This window comes from Podarcis tiliguerta, assembly GCF_965153285.1.
Source record: "Podarcis tiliguerta genome assembly, chromosome: 2".
NCBI classification, from domain to species: domain Eukaryota; kingdom Metazoa; phylum Chordata; class Lepidosauria; order Squamata; family Lacertidae; genus Podarcis; species Podarcis tiliguerta.
This window is the reverse complement of record NC_139535.1, coordinates 98466353-98485932: the sequence shown is the minus strand read 5'-3', so window position 1 is coordinate 98485932 and position 19580 is coordinate 98466353. Positions and strand designations below refer to the sequence as shown.

Genomic DNA, 19580 nt, shown 5'->3' with positions numbered 1-19580 from the left:
GCCAAAGCAGCTGATAGGGCTGAATTGTGCCCTTTCACCCCGCTGTAAATACTTAAGACAGGCACCATTACAGACTGCAAGTGTTGCCCTGTAACTTTGGGAGTTACATAATGCACAGATAAGGTTTACTTCAATGTATTAGCATTCATGGTGTTGGAAATCAGTTAGCAGCTGAACTTTGGAAATCCTAAATGTCGAAGCTATTGGGTTGTATCCAGTGAAGCTGTCCTCATAGTACAAGGGTTTCCACCTGTGCAACGGGGTCGTCCTCTCCCTACATGCACCTTCAGTCTGCATCTCTGGGTGCAGGTGGGGTGGGCAAGGGATTTTTTTTTTTAAAAAAACCTTAATAGCCCAATGAGAACTGAGCATGATGATTGGATTGGGGAGCGAGGCAACAGAAGGGTGGGGAAACTGGCCAGCCAGGTATTTGCTGGACTACAACTCCCATTATCCATGACCATGCTGAATGAGGCTGATGGGAATTGGAGCCCATCAACACGGGGAACACCACACATTCCCCCAGTGGCTAGTAAGAATTCCGGTTGCAGGTCTCACTTGTGCCATTTGTATTTCAAATTGCTGTAGGTTGAGTTCACTGCATCTTGACTATCTTTATACTTGTTTTGGAAGCCACTATTGTTTTATAGCTGCTTAGAAGTCTCCCACTGTAAAATATAGGTACAGTTCTGCTCTGATACAGTTGGGGTGTGTGGAGAAGTTAGCATGGCTAGGGGTTGATACTTTTCAATATATCTACTCAGTTCTTAGACTGTACCTGCCCAGACTGGATGGCAGAATTTATATGCATACTCATGTAGTAGCTCCTTCATGTCGCTGCTGTAATGTGCATTTTGCCCTTATATCTTGCATGTCAGTACTGCCACTGTCCTGCATGCTGTGATCTTGAGGATTATCTGAAGCCCTGTGGCCGGATTCGACTAAGCTGTTGCTCAAGCACAGGGGTCAGCAACCTTTTTCAGGTCCACCGTCCCTCAGACCATGTGGTGGGCCGGACTATATTTTGAAAAAAATATATGAACGAATTCCTATGCCCCACAAATAACCCAGAGATGCGTTTTAAATAAAAGCACGCATTCTACTCATGTAAAAACACCAGGCAGGCCCCACAAATAACCCAGAGATGCATTTTAAATAAAAGGATACATTCTACTCATGTAAAAACATGCTGATTCCCAGACCGTCCGCGGGCCAGATTGAGAAGGCGATTGAGCCACATCCGGCCCCCAGGCCTTGGGTTGCCTACCCCTGCTCTAGCAGAAGGCAATGCTACAAAGTCCCACTAGCACAACAGGACTTCCTCCCCTCCATTCTCTCCCCTGTGCCCTCCCCAAATCTGTTTGGGAGGACCCCTAGAGCAGTGTGTGACGGGAGGTTGTTCTTTATGGCAAGGAGAAATGCTTACGCTGATAGAACAGTCGCCTTAGCACAGGCATGGCCAAACTTGGCCCTTCAGATGTTTTGGGACTACAACTCCCATCATCTCTAGCTAACAGGACCAGTTGTCAGGGATGATGGGAATTGTAGTCCCAAAACATCTGGAGGGCCAAGTTTGGCCATGCTTGCCTTAGCATAACATTGAATTCCACCCTTGCATCACAATGTATGAATTACTTTGTAGATGGCAAAGAGAACTTTCTATTTAGCTGCCTAGATACATGTTAGGTTGTAGTTTGTTTGTTTTAAAAAAACAGTATTTTTGTGGGTAAAGGACATGCCTTCCAATACTATTCCCTGTAAGTTGCCACATTTATAACCAGGAGAAGTATCAGTTCCACAACTTCACCATGCTGGCATTTTCCCCTTCGCCTTCTGTCCAGGGTTGCTGGTCTTTCTGTTGTGGTTATCCACTTGTTGAACATCCCTGAGTGCTAACTTGGTGTCATAGCCTTAAATTGTGATGTGGGTATACACAGATACGTTTTTAGGCTCGCTTCCCTTTCATCGCCCCCCCTTTTATTTTGGACCCCAGTCCCCCCCCCCCAAAAAAATCACAACAACCTGAAGTAACAGGGGCATGGGCAGATCCCGTGAAACCACATCATCACCCAAAATATGTCTGGTTTGCAGCTACAGAGTGCCCCATTTATTCAGGTCTCCTGGAGAAGATGCACAAAGGTCACTGGTGGTGATAATGGGATAAGATTTCTGGTTATGCATATGCAAAGGAGACTCAGACCCATGGTTCAGTCTTTAATCACCTGCCCAGCAGCATGTTTAGATTTCGGTGTGACAGAGACCATCCCTTTGTCAATCACAGTTGTCCAAGGGTAGAGGTGAACAGTCACCAATTAAAAAGTTCAGGTTCTGGTTTATCCCCTAGGACTCTAGCTTGGCTGTGTCATTCTGTCAAAGGCATCTGTCTCCAGGGGCTCAGCATCAACCACAACATTGTCTTCTCCATTAGCCTCTATGCATTCCTCCACCGCCTTCAGGATGATCTGTAGCCTCCTGTCCAGTGCCAAAAGGTGGGGTTCTGTAAGTACAGGTGCTAGGCGGTCCTCAAGCAAGGATTCCCGCATGATGTCGCTGAGTTTGTAGGCTGGTTGCGCCAAGAGCTGTAGCCGTAATAACGTAGTCTTCTTTATTCTGAAGGAGGACGGGGAAAAACAAGGTTCATTATGCAAAAGCAAAATTCTACCTCCCTGTCTCAGATACTCCTGAAAGTTGGATGGACTTAAATGTGCACTGCTGCGACCTGTGCTCAGTTATAAATAATAGCAACGCGGTGGCTTAAGCTTTCTGGAAAGTCTTTCCTCCCATCTCCAGATGTTTGGAAGCTGGTTGTGGATGCTCAGCAGTGAAGTTGCAAGGGTAAAATGTGCTTTGGGGATATAGGGAAGGGCTGTGGCTCTGTTGCGAAGCACATGCTTTTATTACTGTTCATTTCACATACCATTTAATGCCAAAATAGGCTTCTAAGCAGTTTACATAGTATGAATGTCAAGTTACACATGCAGAGGTGCCTGGACTGGAGAAAGTTTCCGATCCACTTCCTCACATCCTCCACGATGTCAAGTAGTAGGGCTGCGAAAGATAACCCAGCTGTCCATCACGTGGCTGCCACAATCTCTTGTACTTGGGAACTACAGCACAAGGGGCACTGCCAGCTCAGTGCTCAGCGCTTTGGGAAGTGCCGAGCATAGAACTGGCAAAGCGCTACTTTCTCCTGCCCGTCAGCTGATGGCAAGGGGTGGGGGGATATAAGCCAACTTCTTGCAAGTATGCACTGCAAAAAGAAGTCCCCCCATTCAGCTGGTGCCTGCAAACCCCGCCCCCCGGCATCTTCCTATCCTGTTTTAGCTGCAGTTTCAAAGGGAACACTTCCCCTCTTGAAGCTCACATTATGTACCCTGCCCCATTCCTGACATAACATGGTTTGGGAGAAACAGTCACACAACTGGGACATCTTATGGAACTGCAGATGAGATGTTTTCCAACCTTGTTTTTAGTAGATTCTGCATGTACATTTGCCAGACCTTACAGCCAGAAATCTAGAAACCAGACTTTGTATATAGCTAGCGCTGTCATCTGGGATTCAACTAAGCTGTAATGTGTGCAGAATGAGGTCCGTTTGTGCAATGGGGCTCTTCCCCACCCTCTCTCCTGTGTACCCCTGCATCCCTAAATCTGCGCTGGAGACTTTGAGAAAACTCCATAAAAGATTTGGGGGGGCATGTCGGGGAGAATAATAAATAATAAATTTTTATTTATACCCTGCCATTCCTGGTTCAAAAACCGGGCTCAGGGCGGCTAACAAATTTAAAACACTTTAAAACACTTAATTATAAAAGCAGCATAAAATACGGTATAAAAACATGAATAACAATAAAATTCAAAAATCAATCAGATAAGGGCTAGCTGGCTGAATTGGTCCTACTTGGGCCAGCGAGGAGGCCAGGGGAGAATTTGCTGTGGGGTCTCAGAGTGGGTGATCTTCATAAAAAGGGGAGGGGAAGGGACGAGAAGGGAAATAAAAGATCAGGCTGAATTCAAATTAAAGGCCAGGCGGAATAGCTCTGTCTTACAGGCCCGACAGAAGGAGGTTAAATCCTGAAGGGCCCTAGTCTCATGGGACAGAGCATTCCACCAGGTCGGAGCCATCACTGAAAAAGCCCTGGCCCTGGTGGAGGATAGTATGACTTCCTTAGGGCCCGGGACCTCTTGTTGTCTTGTTTTACAAGTGGACCTGGTTCCCTACATGCATTAATCCATTTACAGCACTGCTTTGGGTTCCACCCTTTGAGTGAGCCCAGTGGAGCCATAAAGTTTTTTTTTTTTTTTTTGCCATACCACCTTATTCAAAGAATCAAACTTAGGAGCAAGCACTTCTTTTGGTTTATAGCAGAAGCTGGTTGTCCATGGTGCTAGTTGGTTGGTCTGTATGGGAATCACAAGCCGCTCTTCTTCAATCTGAATTGACATGAGTTTTTTCAAAAAAGTTTTTTTAAGAAAAGAGGAACTGAACAAATGTTTAAGGTAAAGGGACCCCTGACCATTAGGTCCATTCGTGGCCGACTCTGGGGTTGCGGCGCTGATCTCGCTTTATTGGCTGAGGGAGCCAGTGTACAGCTGCCGGGTCATGTGGCCAGCATGACTAAGCCGCTTCTGGCGAACCAGAACCAGGAAACGTCGTTTACCTTCCTGCCAGCACACGGAAACGTCGTTTACCTTCCCGTCATTTACCTTCCCGCTATTTATCTACTTGCACTTGACATGCTTTCAAACTGCTAGGTGGGCAGGAGCAGGGACCGAGCAATGGGAGCTCACACCATCACAGGGATTTGAACTGCCGACCTTGTGATCAGCAAGCCCTAGGCTCTGTGGTTTAGCCCACAGCGCCACCCGCGTCCCGAACAAATGTTTAAAAATAGCTAAATGAGACAAGTGTCTTTAAAAACCAACCACCATCACCTGCCCACTGGTTGAGGAAAGAAGGGTTTCTGTTCTGAACTGATAGCTAGAAGAAGGTGAGTACTTCTAACCCTGCAATAGCCATACCTGCAACTAACTTTTGCAGGTCAATGCATCTGTGCACACCTGGGGGTGGGAGTGTTCTTTGGTAATGCAAAAACTGAGGTAGGCAAAAACCCTTCCATATCAGTGAAATTTGCATTGCTGATTCTCTATCCTGTTCAAACAGGGATAAAATAAATGGCTGGATGCTATACCAGTGCTTGATGTTGCTGCAGGCTGCCTGCATTTAAAAGTCAGAAGTTTGTGGCTGAGAGGAGGAGATTAGTTCAGGAAAGGTGTGTGAGCAGGAGCCAATTTAAATCACACAGACTTGGAGTTCAGTGCAAGGATTTATTGGCAACCCTATAATTATAAACCAGGAGGCTTGTAAGGTGTGAATAATGGCTTTTGAAAGTCAACCTGGAGGCTATACGGGATGATGCCACTGACATCTGGGGGGGGGGGCACAGAAATACACAGGGAGTATGGTGAAAATAGTTAAGATGTGGTGGGGCAGAGGAACACGGGAGGATGAATAACCCTTGACACAGTTTTTTAAAGGCCTAGCTTTTGATTTATACGAATTAATAAAGCAGTAGCCTGAAGAGGATTCAGGCAGTAAAATTTATGAGCAGCCCCCTAATGGCTGGAGGGGGACACAAATGTAATTGATGGCGTTCGGGTTCTTTCAGTCCCTTTAGAAGACAATAAAATGTGAGTGTTCTTGGCAGGGATCAAAAGAAATGTCTCAATTTCCTTCAGCTATGGCAAATGGCATGTTTGATGGGGAAATAGGTGGGCACCCCTTTACACATCCAAATGCTGAAGTCTGCATGCAACTGGGACTTCATTCTGAGTGATGGACAGACTCGGCCTAGTCTGCTTTAGAAATAATTCAGGGGAAGTGAATTATGTTGTCAAATGTTGGGTGGCGGGGAATGACCTGAACTCCAAAACCAGCAGGAGATGGGGTGATCTCCCAGCCCCACAGTAGCTCCTGGGAGACTTTTTGGCTAGTCCTTCCCATTTTTTCAAGTTTTTATGACAAAGGGCAATGTGGAGATGCTGGAAAATGCTATGGCAGTGCTTTGGGTCCTAGCTGTATGAGCGTTGTTTGTGAAAGTGCCCAGGGACACTGGGAGCCATGGGAAAGCACCATTCCCATGACTTCCATCATTCCTGTTTCCAGTTCCCAAGAGTACTATCCACCATTCTTTCCTAACTTGCAATTTGAGGGAGCTTTTGCAGAGCGACACAGAAATGGACCTGTGAGAAGTGGTGCAGTGATGTCTCTCACTCCATTACCACCAGGTGAAAGATGTGTTCGTCTGCTTGTTATGGCCCAGGGAGCTGCAATTGAGCCTTTCAGTTCAATCCAAAATAACTTGGGAATGACACTTACATGCAACACTGTTCGAGTGGAGCCAGGATGGAGATTTCATCATGGGAATGCTTCCCAAAACTATGGAAACAAACAAAATGTAAAAGGTGTGCCCAAACCACCCAAGACTTCAGAGACTGGAATGCTTCCAAGTACAGTGATTAGTGACACGAGACAGAAAATTTCCCAGTGCTCTTATTTTTCCATGGAGAAAAATCCACAAGCTGTAACATGGAATGGATGCCAATTGCAAATGCTGCAGAACTAGGCAAATTTAGCAGTTGCAATGTGTTTAATGTTGTCTACTAAATACAAGAAAAATAAACATGCTAAATTAAATCACACACCAAGGCATCTGAAAAATTTCCAATTTAACCTGAGCTTTTTGATGCAAATCAAGTTGATGGGATATAGCAATGGGATGGGGAGGGGGGTTAATAGTGCCAATTTGGGGTTTTTTTGGTACCTGCTTTCAAAAGAAATTCAATAATAATGATGGTGATGATGGTGGTGTATTATTTATATGCCACCCATCTGACTGGGTTGCCCCAGCTCCCAACAAAAAAAGGCCATAAAAACACCACACCACAGGCACTAAAAACGTCCCTGAACAAGGCTGCCTTCAGATGTCATATGAAATGGGAAATCATACTATAAATCTTAAATTGAAAGCACAGGAGGCCAAAGGTTACTTATATATGGATATATTTACCTGAATCTTCTTCATTTATGGGAAAATCCGTAACTGAGGATTTACCACACGACTTGTGACATTACCTGTTGCATTAGGCCGCAAGCCAATGCAAATATTTGCATTTCAAATGCCTTAGGAATATAAACAGCACAGTATTTATTTTCAAATTAGTTTATTTGCTTCCAGGGCTAAATAAATAAATGTTTGTAGCAGCCGGTCAGTTTTGTGGTTTCTGACCCTCTCAGATTTTCATGTAGTGTGGGTTAGATGCACTATGAGAACATTTGCTGTAGAGTATTAATGGCTACTCTGCAGAAGATTTTTTGTTGGATGAAAAACTCTCATGCTCTCCAGCCAGCATAGCTACTTATGGGAGATGATGGGAATTGTAGTCCCATCTTCATCTGGAGGGCACCAGATTGGGAGAAGCTGGTGGTCCATAGATAAATGTGCCCCTTTTGCTGTTTATTTATTGCTATTTGTATATTTTAACTATCCCAAAATACAGACATGCCTTCACACAGGCCAGATTGGATGTGATGCCCTCTGCCGTACTTGAGGGCAGATACCAAAAGATTCCAATTGAGAAACGACTCTGCCCATGTGGAGATGGCAATCTGGAAACAGTGGCTGATGTTCTCCTGTCCTGTCCCCTTTATAAGGATCTGAGGAATGAGATCATCACCCCACTCTTACTTACCATCCCAGGCCGCCCATCTGCGGCCACATTGTTCTTTCTTTTATCAGATCAAAATGATCAGACAACAGCAAAGCTTGCTAGGTTTATCAAGGGTGCAGTGAGATTAAGGGCCACTATCTGAACAATAATCTTGGTCAACTGATTGTTCTTTTTACCCATTGTTGTCTTTTTAATTGCATATATTGCTTGTTTTATATTGCTATGGCCGTTGGCTAATGCGAATAAAGTTTATCTATCTTGCTATTTGTGTGTTTTGTCAAGGTTATACAATGACAATGGCACAAAAGTGTGCCCAGGTAGTCCTCATGTGCCATTGTTCTGTGTACCTTCATGAATGAGGTGGAATTCCTGCTGGGGATTCAGTAAGAACCTGCCATGATTGTTCAACAGAATTCACTGAGCATCTGCAGAATCTTCCAATACAACTCTCTTGCTCACCCTCCTCCTACAATTCCCAGAATCCTGGGATGGTGGTGACGACTGTTACATCAGTGTTTAAGCCAACACAGGCCTTAGTTCAAGACTCTGCCTGGTCACATGGTTTCCCAGAGGGGTTCCACAGAATTTATATCCCAAGACTCACAGAGTAACTTCTTGAGTCTTGTTCCTGAGACCCAGGACGGACTATTCCTCCCCACAGAACCAGCTCTTTCCCCCTTTAGGTCCCAGATGCAATTTGTGGGGTTCCTTACCCTCTTGCATTGTCCAAATGGAGCAAAAAGCCATCATCTCCAAACTTTGTGAACATCTCATAATGATGACGGTCCATGTTACCTTTCAAAACAGAGAAGGAAAAGCATTTGGTACTTCCAGAGTACTAACCCAATCCAACTGCTTGAGATCTCATGCAAGACACATTATCTGAGGTATAATATCAATGTATTAATAGCAGCTTTGAAACTAAACAGGAAACAGCGAGCAAGACACAAAAATGGCTTTTATCTGGATCAAATGGCTGCTTATAAGGCTTGTGATATCTACTTGTTCCAAAGTTCTGCAAGGATGCATGATGGGATACGGCAGGAAAATAACCCCACTGAGTTACTTTTGAAGGAGTGGGATGCCCTGATAGGAGCAGACAGACATAAATAACATGGTTTGGAAATGCCTACACCATGTCAGATGATGGGATAGTAATGAATGACAGTGTAACTGCATTGGCTAAGGGAGGAGAGGAAATACTCGATGTTAGTTATGAACACTTAGACACGCTTAGAGTTTCCCCCGTTTTAGACTTGTTTTCTTCTAACAGATCCATCACCATTCTATTTTATTAGGACTAGAACTCTCAGAGGGCAGGCTTGATGCATCCAGCTGCTAAGCACTTTAAAACCCTGTTGATCAATGGATGAGCGTTCGGCATGCGCTTCAACTCCCCCACTGAAATCAATGGAGCTTAGGAGTGCTGCTTACCTTTGGTTGCATTGAGCCAGAAATCTGCTGAGAGACAGGCCACTTTGAAGGGGAATTCTATAGGGAAAGTATTTGTCGCAGCAATTCAAAAGCAAGGGGAGCTTACTCGTGTCATCCCTTTAGGAGCTAAGCCTGAAAAATAGTGGCTTGCCATGGCTTTCCAGTGGGACCATTGCACTAGGAGCTAAACCAGGAGGGCTTTAACCTCTTGCTTCTGCCATGGCCCCAAACTGGAACAGGAGGGATTCAAGCCTGATACTGTCATTGCAAAGAAGATTCCTATTTGTTTGGTTCCTGCAGCTAAAGGAAAGATCGGGCCAAGGAGAAGGAGGCAGCAGCAGTAGAAAAAGGATGTGATGTGTCATTTTGGGCTCACAGCTGTCCATGGAGGCACAGGTCAATTCTGTGTCCAGGGCAGCTGTTTACCAGCTCCATCTGGTATGCAGGCTGAGACCCTACCTGCCACCTGGTGGACTGTCTCACCAGAGTGGTGCATGCTCTAGTTATCTCCCGCTTGGACTATTGCAATGCGCTATACATGGGGCTACCTTTGAAGGTGGCCCGGAAACTACAACTAATCCAGAATGCGGTAGCTAGACGGGTGACTGGAAGTGGCCACCAAGACCATATAACACTGGTCCTGAACCAGTACATTTCCGAGCACAATTCAAAGTGTTGGTGCTGGCCTTTAAAGCCCTAAGCAGTATACCTGAAAGAGTCTCTCCACCCCCATCGTTCAGCCTGGACACTGAAGTCCAGCTCCAAGGGCTTTCTGGCGGTTCCCTCACTGCGAGAAGTGAGGTTACAAGGAACCAGGCAGAGGGCCTTCTTGGTGGTGGCGCCAGCCCTGTGGAACGCCCTCCCATCAGATGTCAAGGAAATAAACAACTATCTGACTTTTAGAAGACATCTGAAGGCAACTCTGTATCAGGAATTTTTTTATATCTAACATTTTACAATTTTTTATGTGTTGTAAGCCACCCACAGTAGCTGGGGAAACCCAGCCAGATGGGTGGGGTATAAATATATTCATTATTGTTATTCCGTTTCTGCTTTATAAGCCTTTAGCAAACTAGATGCATACAGTGAGATTTCACCCCTCCCATTGCAATAATCTGCTCATTTTCCAGAGAGGAGGGGGCGGATTGTGCTTGCTACTTATTCCGCTCCAGCCTCACTTCAAAGGGGGAGACTGATTGTTATCTCTGTGTAGATAAGGTCACTGCAGAAAGCAGCTGTAACACTCAGTGCAGTCCAGTGTCTCCATTTGTGTATAGTTTGTATAGTACAGTAGCTGTAGTGAATAAAAGAAGATATTCTTCAGCGCTGTCGTCTGAGTGATATATGCTCTGCTATACTCTGCTGTGCACTGCTGTCTTCTGGAAGTGAGTTCGGTGCTCACAGCTCTGAGTTGTGAGTCCACAGCACGTAGACCTGTTCCTGCAGAAGAGGGTCTCTGGAAGTGCTACCCCAGCTCACCTGGCCCAGTCGGGGCTGAAGTGGTTGAGCCCAGTTGGTGGCACTGGCGCAAAGGCGAAGCTGACATACAGGTCACTGGTGTTTTAAAAGTTTTGCATAACGGATAGAAACAAGCTGATCTCAGAGCAGAAAACATGCTACCAGTGCTACCAAACTATTTACAAGCCATCTGGTTTCAACATAGCAAGCGACATTTGCAACATCCGCGACAGTGTGTCAGATCCATGAGATTAATTATTACTTTGCTGTTTCCCACTTACCTATTAAGAAGTCAAATATTGCCATGTCGATGATATTGAGTAGCCGAGTGCCGCTGCTGTAAGGATAAATCTCCTTCACTGTGTTGCAGTAGAGTGGATTCACTTCCCATCTGCGAGAAACGCCAGAGGAAGGGGTTGAATGCTAGCACAACTATTCTGGGAGTTCCTCCCTATTTTCTGAAATAGTCGGGAACTAGTCCTCCATTTATTTACTGGTTCTTTACTAAGGATATACAACACCAGGCTTCCCCAATCTGGTGTCCTCCAGATGTTGCGGTGTAACAATTTCTGGAGGCCACCAAGTTGGGGCTGATGGGAGTTGTGGCCAAACACCATCCATTGGGTCTGTGCTGCTTTTGAGCAGGTAGCTACTTTTCTAGAAGGGTTGTCAATCTCTTCTGTGTGGGAATGAGTTTGCCAATGATACTTCTGGTGGCATCAGATCTCAGCCTGTTTTGTCCTGGCAGTGGTAGGTAAAAGGAACAACATACCCATGCTTTTCTGAAATGATATTAACAAACCAAAGTTAGGGGTATGGGTGGGGCCCAAGTGCTCTATCGATGGAAAAAAGCTTATGCTTCTTGCACCAAAGAACAGTGGTGATTCTCAACCAGGCACTTGTTCAGAGATAGAACAGGTCTTCTGTGCCTCTTCTCTAAACATTCAGTAAAGTCATTCTCAAGCACGTTCTAGAGTGAAAGGTAAAGGTCCTGACCATTAGGTCCAGTCGCGGATGACTCTGGGGTTGCAGCGCCCATCTCGCTTTATTGGCCAAGGGAGTTGGTGTACATGTGGCCAGCATGACTAAGCCACTTCTGGCGAACCAGAGCAGCACACGGAAACACCATTTACCTTCCCGCCGGAGCAGTACCTACTGATCTACTTGCACTTTGACGTGCTTTCGAACTGCTAGGCTGGCAGGAGCAGGGACTGAGCAACAGGAGCTCACCCCGTCGCAGGGATTTGAACCGCCAACCTTCTGATTGGCAAGCCCTAGGCTCAGTGGTTTAGACCACAGTGCCACCCGCATCTTGAGTGAAACAGCAATACAATAGTTTGGTGAAGCAAGCTGAACATGCTTAGGACGACACCCTTAGTTTAACCTTCGTAAAATAGAAATACTTCTGACGTCTGAAGGACTGCTAAGCCCAACAAATACTGCAAAATATGCAGTTAGTTTCAAGTGCTATATAAATAAGAATACGAGTTAAGGGCAGGCCAAGAGAGAGATTCATTTACCCACTTACTCCTCTTTTCCAGCAAAGGTGTAGGATCGTATCCATGGGTTTGGAATGGAGATTCTTGGTGCCAGGTTGAGGGATGGTAGGAAAACAGAGAGGGATCCTTCCAGCAGGTGAGGATTCCCACACACGGCATATTCTGTCTTGCACATATAAGGGCATTTGGCAAAGAAACAGACATTGCTGGCTGCAGAGAGAGCAGAATCTGTGAGTGAGAGGGCTAATGCAGTGCTGCACAGTTTTAAGAATCTGGGGGACCTTGGTGAAAACATGAGATCAGTTATTTTCTCATATTAAAGCGATATGTCATTAAGATCGCAGGGGAAATAACATCTTAAGTTACATACGAGGCTTCATATTGAACGCACCTTTATTTATACACTTTATAAATCACAACGGTTTGTGGAGTGGCTTGTTATTTTTTGAACATTTGGGATAGGCAGTAGCAGCATGGTCCCCTATCACTGACAAGGCTAGATGCCAGGAAGCAGAGCAAAACAGAGCAAACATTTCTCTTCAAATCGTATAAATCATACGCCTTTTATTAAGGAAGCAGAGCAAGCATCGCTAGGCCACACTCTTCCTGATGGAGGAGTATAATGGCCACTTCAAATGTGACAAATGTCCTGGGCAAATACTAGTCTTTAAAAGAAAAATTGCATTTATCACATATGCAGATCCTGTTTGTGCTCTTTTTGCTGCATGCGTGCTCTCTGGAAAGCTATGGCCAGCTCATACATTTTTTCCAAACAAACAAATACGCCAGAGCTTCCTAGCACAGGGTATCCACAGCATGAGATGCAAGGGCAATCATTATGTCACACACACTGTGTGGTTTGCACCGTGCATGTTTTTTCCTACGTAGAAGAGATATCTGTGTCATGTTTGAAGCAACTCTTAAAACCACAGCTTTTGGAAAGCTGTTGTTTTCCTCTTCTGCAGATAGCGCAGGTGAAACTTACCTGGCGAAACAAAAAAGACACTTTGCAGGATTTCATTTTTGGTGACCTCTAAGATTTCCTTTGTAACGTTAATCATTCTCCCAACCACCGGAGGGACGCGGCGGAAATCCAGGATTCTGCAGTGGGGAGAAGGGAGGCAACAGCTAGGAAAGTACAGTCGTACCTTGGAAGTCGAACGGAATCCGTTCCAGAAGTCCAAAACATTCAGAAACCAAAGCACGGCTTCCGATTGGCTGCAAGAAGCTCCTGCAGCCAATCGGAAGTTGTGGAAGCACCGTTGGATGTTCGGCTTCCAAAAATAGTTCGCAAACCAGAACAGTCACTTCCGGGCTTGCGGCGTTTGGGAGCTAAAACGTTCAAGAACTAAGCTGTTTGAAAACCAAGGTACGACTGTATTTCTTAGAGTAAACAGAAGTAGCAGACCCTTCCCATTAATCCATAGCAGGGGGAGTTGTTCATCCCATTGTAAAACTGAGCACACTTCCCCAGACCAGATCTGGCCAGCTGATCCAATATATTTAGTACGCTCTTGAGTAGGAATCCAGCCAAATGGGTCTGCCTGCTACGATGGCATTATCTGTAGTTTACTGTGTGTGAAGAAGAATGTGCCAATTCTGTTTCCTGCAGAGCATTCTTTTAAAGTTCCCTGCATTCCTCAACGTGGTTTATATATTACATTACTTTTATTGCATTTAGTGAAGCACTGGCTATTCTCCCAACTAGATTATTTTGAATAATGACAGCCAGCTGAGAATTGTGAAGCTAGATTTTACATTGTGGGCTTACACTGCATTGTCCATTAAGTCCAGGCAAGATGAAATTGTGCGCTAAGTGCCCCACATAACAGAACCTCAGCAAAGCTGGAATGTGATCTGGTTTAATGACTGAAGGGATTGACCGAGGAAAAGGCTGCGCCCGCTTTGCGCCCAACACCCGGTTTCTAAATTTTTTCCGCCAATAAAGAAAAGGACAACTCTTTCCTTTTTACAAGATAAGGGAACAATTTTAAGCCTCAGGACAATTTAGAATAATCATAGTAAATAAATGACAGATGGTGCAAGGCCAAAACGCTTGTTTCACTGCCAAGATTTCAGGGTGAAAAAGAAAAAGGAAGCTTCGCCCTCCTTTGTAGGGAGGCACTCAGCTGACTGATAAAAATGTATGCTTCATAGGTTCAGTTCTTCTTAAATCGGACCTCAACTTTCATCCCTTTCGTATGATGAATTTCTGCAACAGAAGTTGGGGGCAGAAATGTGACTTGAGGTGAAATATCCCCAAATAAGCCGTTTCTTTTGCAGCTCATGGTTTTTATTTGCAGTTTGATGGCAGAGAGCATGTCTTGCGGGCAGAAGACCTCCCACTTTAATTCCAGGGCAGGGATTGGAAGTGTTATGTACTGAAGTTCTCACCCTGGGCCAGCAGGGGGATACTGTAGATAGTTATGCAAATAAGGGATCGAAAGTGACGTTCAGTGATTGGATAGTTACAGAAAATGGTTACTGTTGCGTTCTAGTGGAGCTCTATATAAGCAGGCTGGCTGAACAGTTCAGTTCTGTCCTGGCCTGTGAATAAACAAGAGCTGTTTGAAGAATCGCTGTGTTGTCTGATATGTTCACCCACAACCTAACAGGAAGGAGACCCTTTTGAAACCTTGGAGAGCTGCTGTCCTTCAGTGTAGAGCCTGTAGACAAGGCTGATTTGGATGGATCAGTCGTCTGGCTTGGCATAAAAACACTTCCTGCGTTCCAAGTATCCAGAGAATAGGTGCAACATGACTGGGACAACCAGTGGCTCAGGAGAGGGAAGACCCCTCTGCCTTTAATAGTTGCGTAAATGAGGGGTGGTTTCCCCCGTCTTGCTGAAATTCTACATATCTATTGAAAGACGAACAGTCATGTCTTCCTTTGCATCAGATTACTTTTAAAAAATAATAAGGGGGAAGGGAATGTTCCTAAATACTTAGTAAAACAAAGCTTTGATAACGCAGCTCAAAGAGCAAACAACTGCAAAGCATCAAGTCCTGTGCTGTTAAGTGGAGGAAAATATTCACTGCTGTTGTTAATATTTAAGTCACCAGGGAGCCTTGATCATCACAGGTCTTTAGGGAAAGTCCATTGGTCAGTGGTAGATCATCTGCTCTGAATGCAGAAAGCCCCGGGTTCAAACTACAGCATCGTCAGGGAGGGCTGAGGAAAAATAGCCTTTCCTGAAACATTGGAGAGCCTCTGTCAGTCAGTGTAGACAATGCTGAGCTAGAGGAACCAATGGGCTGACTTAGTACAGGGGCAGTGCTTCCCAAAGTTGGGTCTTCAGCTGTTTTCGGACTACAATTCCCATCATCTTTGATGGGATGCTAGCTAGGGATGATGGGAGTTGTAGTCCAAAAACAGCTGGAGAACCCAAGTTTGGGAAACACTGGTATAAGGCAACTTCCTATGCCTCTAAATTACATATTATATTTTGAGAGTCACTGGTGTGTGTTTGTGTGTGTCAACTTGAGCAGCTCCATGAAGATTTTTCTTCATTCTTCAGTCCCCGTTAGTGGCCCATCATCCAAAAACATGTCTTCTCTCTGTGTCTTGGAACATCTCCCGCATGCTCAACCGTGTATCGTCTACAAATATGCAGACCAGCTGCAGCCTCACTTGTTGTGGTGCCATTTTGCTATTGTTGCCGTCGGTGCAGAGGCAATTCAGAAAGGCTCTTGACTGACGCTCTTATGTGCCGTGCATGCAAGAGCTTTCCACAACCTGCAAACTCTTGGAAGACCCTTCCAAGTGGGACATATATTTCTACTGCCTAGGCTGATTCAAACCACCGAAAATTGCAAATGGTGCTGTGTGGGTTCGGTGGTGTTTTCTCAGCAGAGCAAAACATTATTGGCTGGTGAGTCAGTAACCACCAGGCAGACTGACTAATACTGGCACAGAAGCCACTTAAAAATGCCCCCAAGTCGGCTGGAACTCACTTTTTAGCCTGTTGCTCAACACAAAAACAAAACAAAAGCTTGGCTTGGGTCTGACTGAGGACTTGGTGAGACACACTGAGCCAAATGCAGCCATATTTCTGCAGCCTGTCAGAGGCTTGACAGGCAACTAAAGTGGGAGATGGATTGAGCCCATAATAGGCTGCCACATACATACATAAGCTGGTGTTTAACATGTGGTGCAAAAACATGTTGTGCAAGCCTGACCTAGCTTTTGGGATGGCCCGGTTACATTTCCTATTAGGAAATGGAAAAGATTCACACTTCAGGAGTGTAAAACCAGGGATGTACGTAATGTCCTGTGGAGCTGGAACGGTTTGGAGTAGGGAGCGATATTTGAAAATAAGGAACATATTGTGACAAGTGCTGGAAAATTCAGACAATTTGCTTCATGCTCCTCATCTGTGCTGGTGGCAGCTCCTCTGGCCTGCTCATGTTTTAAGAACATAAGATCAGACCAAAGACCCATCTAGTCCAGCATTCTCCTAGGTGGGAATCAACTAACTTGTTCCACCAGCTCAAGGATTTTGGCTTGAGCAACACTTTGAGCAACACTTATCTATACAAACTGGTAGCTCTCCAGAGTTTCAGAGGGGTGTATTTGTTGTGTGTGTGTGTGTGTGTTTTTCTCAGCCCTACCTGGTTATGGTGTCGATTAAACCTGGCACCTTCAGAATGCAATGCAGATGTTCCACCACTGAGCCGCCATAGCCTTTCCTGGTGATCCCAGACACCAATATTCATGCCTGTGGCCATTGAAATGGTTTGCTCCCGAAACAAGAACGCATATACCAGGAAAGGCATACTATGGGCAGCTTGAAAGAGACGTCATATATGGTTGAAATCTGAATGCAGATCCCTAAATCCCCTCTCCTAAGAAATCTCTTCTTATGACAACACTACCATTCCTTGGGCTTTTGAGCATTGCAGCTCTTGTTTTCGTCTCCCTGAAGTAAGGTTAGGCTCCAACTATACGTCTAAAGAAGGGGTGAGCAAGAGCATCAAATTACCTGTCGAGGTGGAAGGCAGCTATTTCTGCATTGTGCCTTTGAAAGTCAACAAAATAGAAAAAGTCTTCTGGAGTCTCCTCATCTCGTTTCTGTCTGAAAGGAAGATAGGGGTCATTAAGAGAAAGGAGATTCCTTCTGCGTAAGTGTTGACATCCTCCTGAGTGCAAGGAGAGTATTTATGGTACAACTAGAGAAAGCAGGACAAATGATTGTCAGAACAGACGACTCTGAAATCGTCTCTGTGTTAACGTGTCTCTGTGCTTACAGTTACTTCTAAAATACAGAAAAATGGTACCTATTACCCCCCTTTTTAAAGGTGAGGCAAGTCTGCACAAGATGGCTGCAAAATAATAAGGCCTCCTTCAACCTTAGCTTAACTTTAATTGTGTTCAATTAATGTTGGTGGGCTGTTGGTGTTTTTTAAAATTTTCTAACTAGTAATCTCTGCTGACTGATTCACCAGGAGCACCTCCATGATAGCACTGATGTTTTAATAATAATAATAATAATAATAATAATTGCCAAGTAAGTGCTTACAAAACCTTTGGGTGGGTAGCAGGTGCCATCTTAGAAGAGTCATTTTATACTCTCTCACATGAAGGGAATGCCTCTTCTAAGATGGCTCCTGCTGTGACATAAAGCTGCATCATCTAAAAACGAGAAGCATTTTTTTCAGTCTCTAGAGGGGGGAAATCCAATTGATTTATTTTTTAAAAAATAAATTAAATAAAAACCTCATACAAGTAATCAGTTAAGATTTAGTTGATCAGGTGGCAGCTCTCACTTTTATTTCAATTAAGTAAACATACCTCATTCTCACACTTGCTGTATGCTTTTCCTCCCTCTTTCTTTTTCTCTCTTTGTTGAGTAAGGCCTTCCAGATATTATTGGACTCCAACTCCCATCAGCCTCCCCCCAAGGATGGCCAATGGCCAGTGAGGAAGGGAGCTGTGCTCCAGCAACATCTTCCTCACCCTTGTTGTGGAAGAACTGATTCCAGTTACCAACTCGTGGCAGAGTGGAAAGGGAAAGCTAATGTCCTGTTCCCTCAAAGCAAGAATGCTCCAATACACTTCACGTCTTCCTTTCTTTTTGCATTTAATTCCCTGCCCACAACCTTATTCCTTAACTTTGTGCCTTATTAAGAATGGTTGGCATCTACTGGTGAAGGGCCTCTGACAGAAGACAATCTGTTAGCAGAACGAGGAGGGAGGCAGGCAATTTTTAGTAGCACTCCCCCTTGCAGCACTTTGTACTGCCCCACCAATCTGTTCCAGATTGAAGCATATTTAAAGGGGGTGTAGGGTACTGCTGGGGGCAGTGGGGAAAATCGGTGAAAGTGGCAGTGTGGTGTAGTGGTTAAGAGCAGTGGACTCGTAATCTGGTGAACCGGGTTCGATTCCCTGCTCCTCCACATGCAGCTGCTGAGTGACCTTGGGCTAGTCACACTTCTCTGAAGTCTCTCAGCCCCACTCACCTCACAGAGTGTTTGTTGTGGGGGAGGAAGGGAAAAGGAGATTGTGAGCCGCTTTGAGACTCCTCAGGGTAGTGATAAAGCAGGATATCAAATCCAAACTCTTCTTCAGACTCTTCTCCCGTCCCACTAAGGGGTTCCCTTCTGTAAACAGTCACCACTGAATACCACCCAGGATTTACCATTGCACTTTCCCCTCTGTTCATGGTGGTGTCATCATGATGAAAATGCACACCATACCAAACAAGATAAATAACAGCAACGGCTAGGCAAATGTTTTCAGGTGAACTGAGCTTACCTCATGGGTTTGAACATGGCTTTGCCAAAGTCCTGGAACCGCAGAACAAGTTTCAGGTGCACACCACTGGGCTTGACAACTGGAAAGTGAAACCGAGACGCTCAGCTCATTGTTCAAACAGACTTTTGTGAAAAAGGAAACTCTTTAGTGTTAACGTGGCAAGTTCTTCAGGTGGGATTCAACCAAGTTGTTGTCTGGAATGAGCTTCACTCATACAATGGGGCTTTCCTCCCCACCGCTCCTCGCCTCACCCCCCCTAAATCTGCCCTAAACATGCTTAGGGGATATGCGAAGGTAGGATGTATTGAATACTTCAACTTTCAAATTCCAAAAATCGGAGTTGTTCAAAAGTTGTAACGTGACTTGGGAATTCAAATTATATTTTGGTTAAATTAATATATTTTAGCTTTGCTTGGTAAGCAAAATATGCGTAAAATTGCATAGAAATCCTTAAAAAAATGATTGCCAAATACTTTTAGTGTTTGTTATACACACACTTAACAACAACAACAGCAACAACATTATGATTATGATCATTATCTTTTAGCATTACCTGACATTTTAAGAAGGTAAAATTAAAATTCTTTGGTTTTCCAAATGCAGTTTATATGCTTCTTCATCGAACATAGACTGACGAAGCAAAATAATAGCAGATTTGAATTCCTCAAATGAATTCCCTAAAATGACACCCCTAATGTGGGGGGC

At 44.7% G+C, this 19580-nt stretch overlaps 1 protein-coding gene across 1 annotated transcript in view; it reads right to left on the bottom strand.

Moving 5' to 3' along the window:
* Nucleotides 1-2201: 2201 nt before the first annotated feature.
* The window catches only part of FAM20A (FAM20A golgi associated secretory pathway pseudokinase), a 45120-nt gene continuing 27741 nt past the window's right edge, over nucleotides 2202-19580 (bottom strand). Inside the window, exons 4-11 of the mRNA XM_083427651.1 lie at nucleotides 18876-18954; nucleotides 17104-17196; nucleotides 13108-13223; nucleotides 12152-12332; nucleotides 10905-11014; nucleotides 8445-8526; nucleotides 6380-6439; nucleotides 2202-2610 (exon numbers count right to left, since the gene is read on the bottom strand). Coding sequence (XP_083283777.1) covers nucleotides 2349-2610; nucleotides 6380-6439; nucleotides 8445-8526; nucleotides 10905-11014; nucleotides 12152-12332; nucleotides 13108-13223; nucleotides 17104-17196; nucleotides 18876-18954 — 983 coding nt within the window. The 3' untranslated portion in view covers nucleotides 2202-2348. The remainder of the gene's footprint in view (nucleotides 2611-6379; nucleotides 6440-8444; nucleotides 8527-10904; nucleotides 11015-12151; nucleotides 12333-13107; nucleotides 13224-17103; nucleotides 17197-18875; nucleotides 18955-19580) is intronic.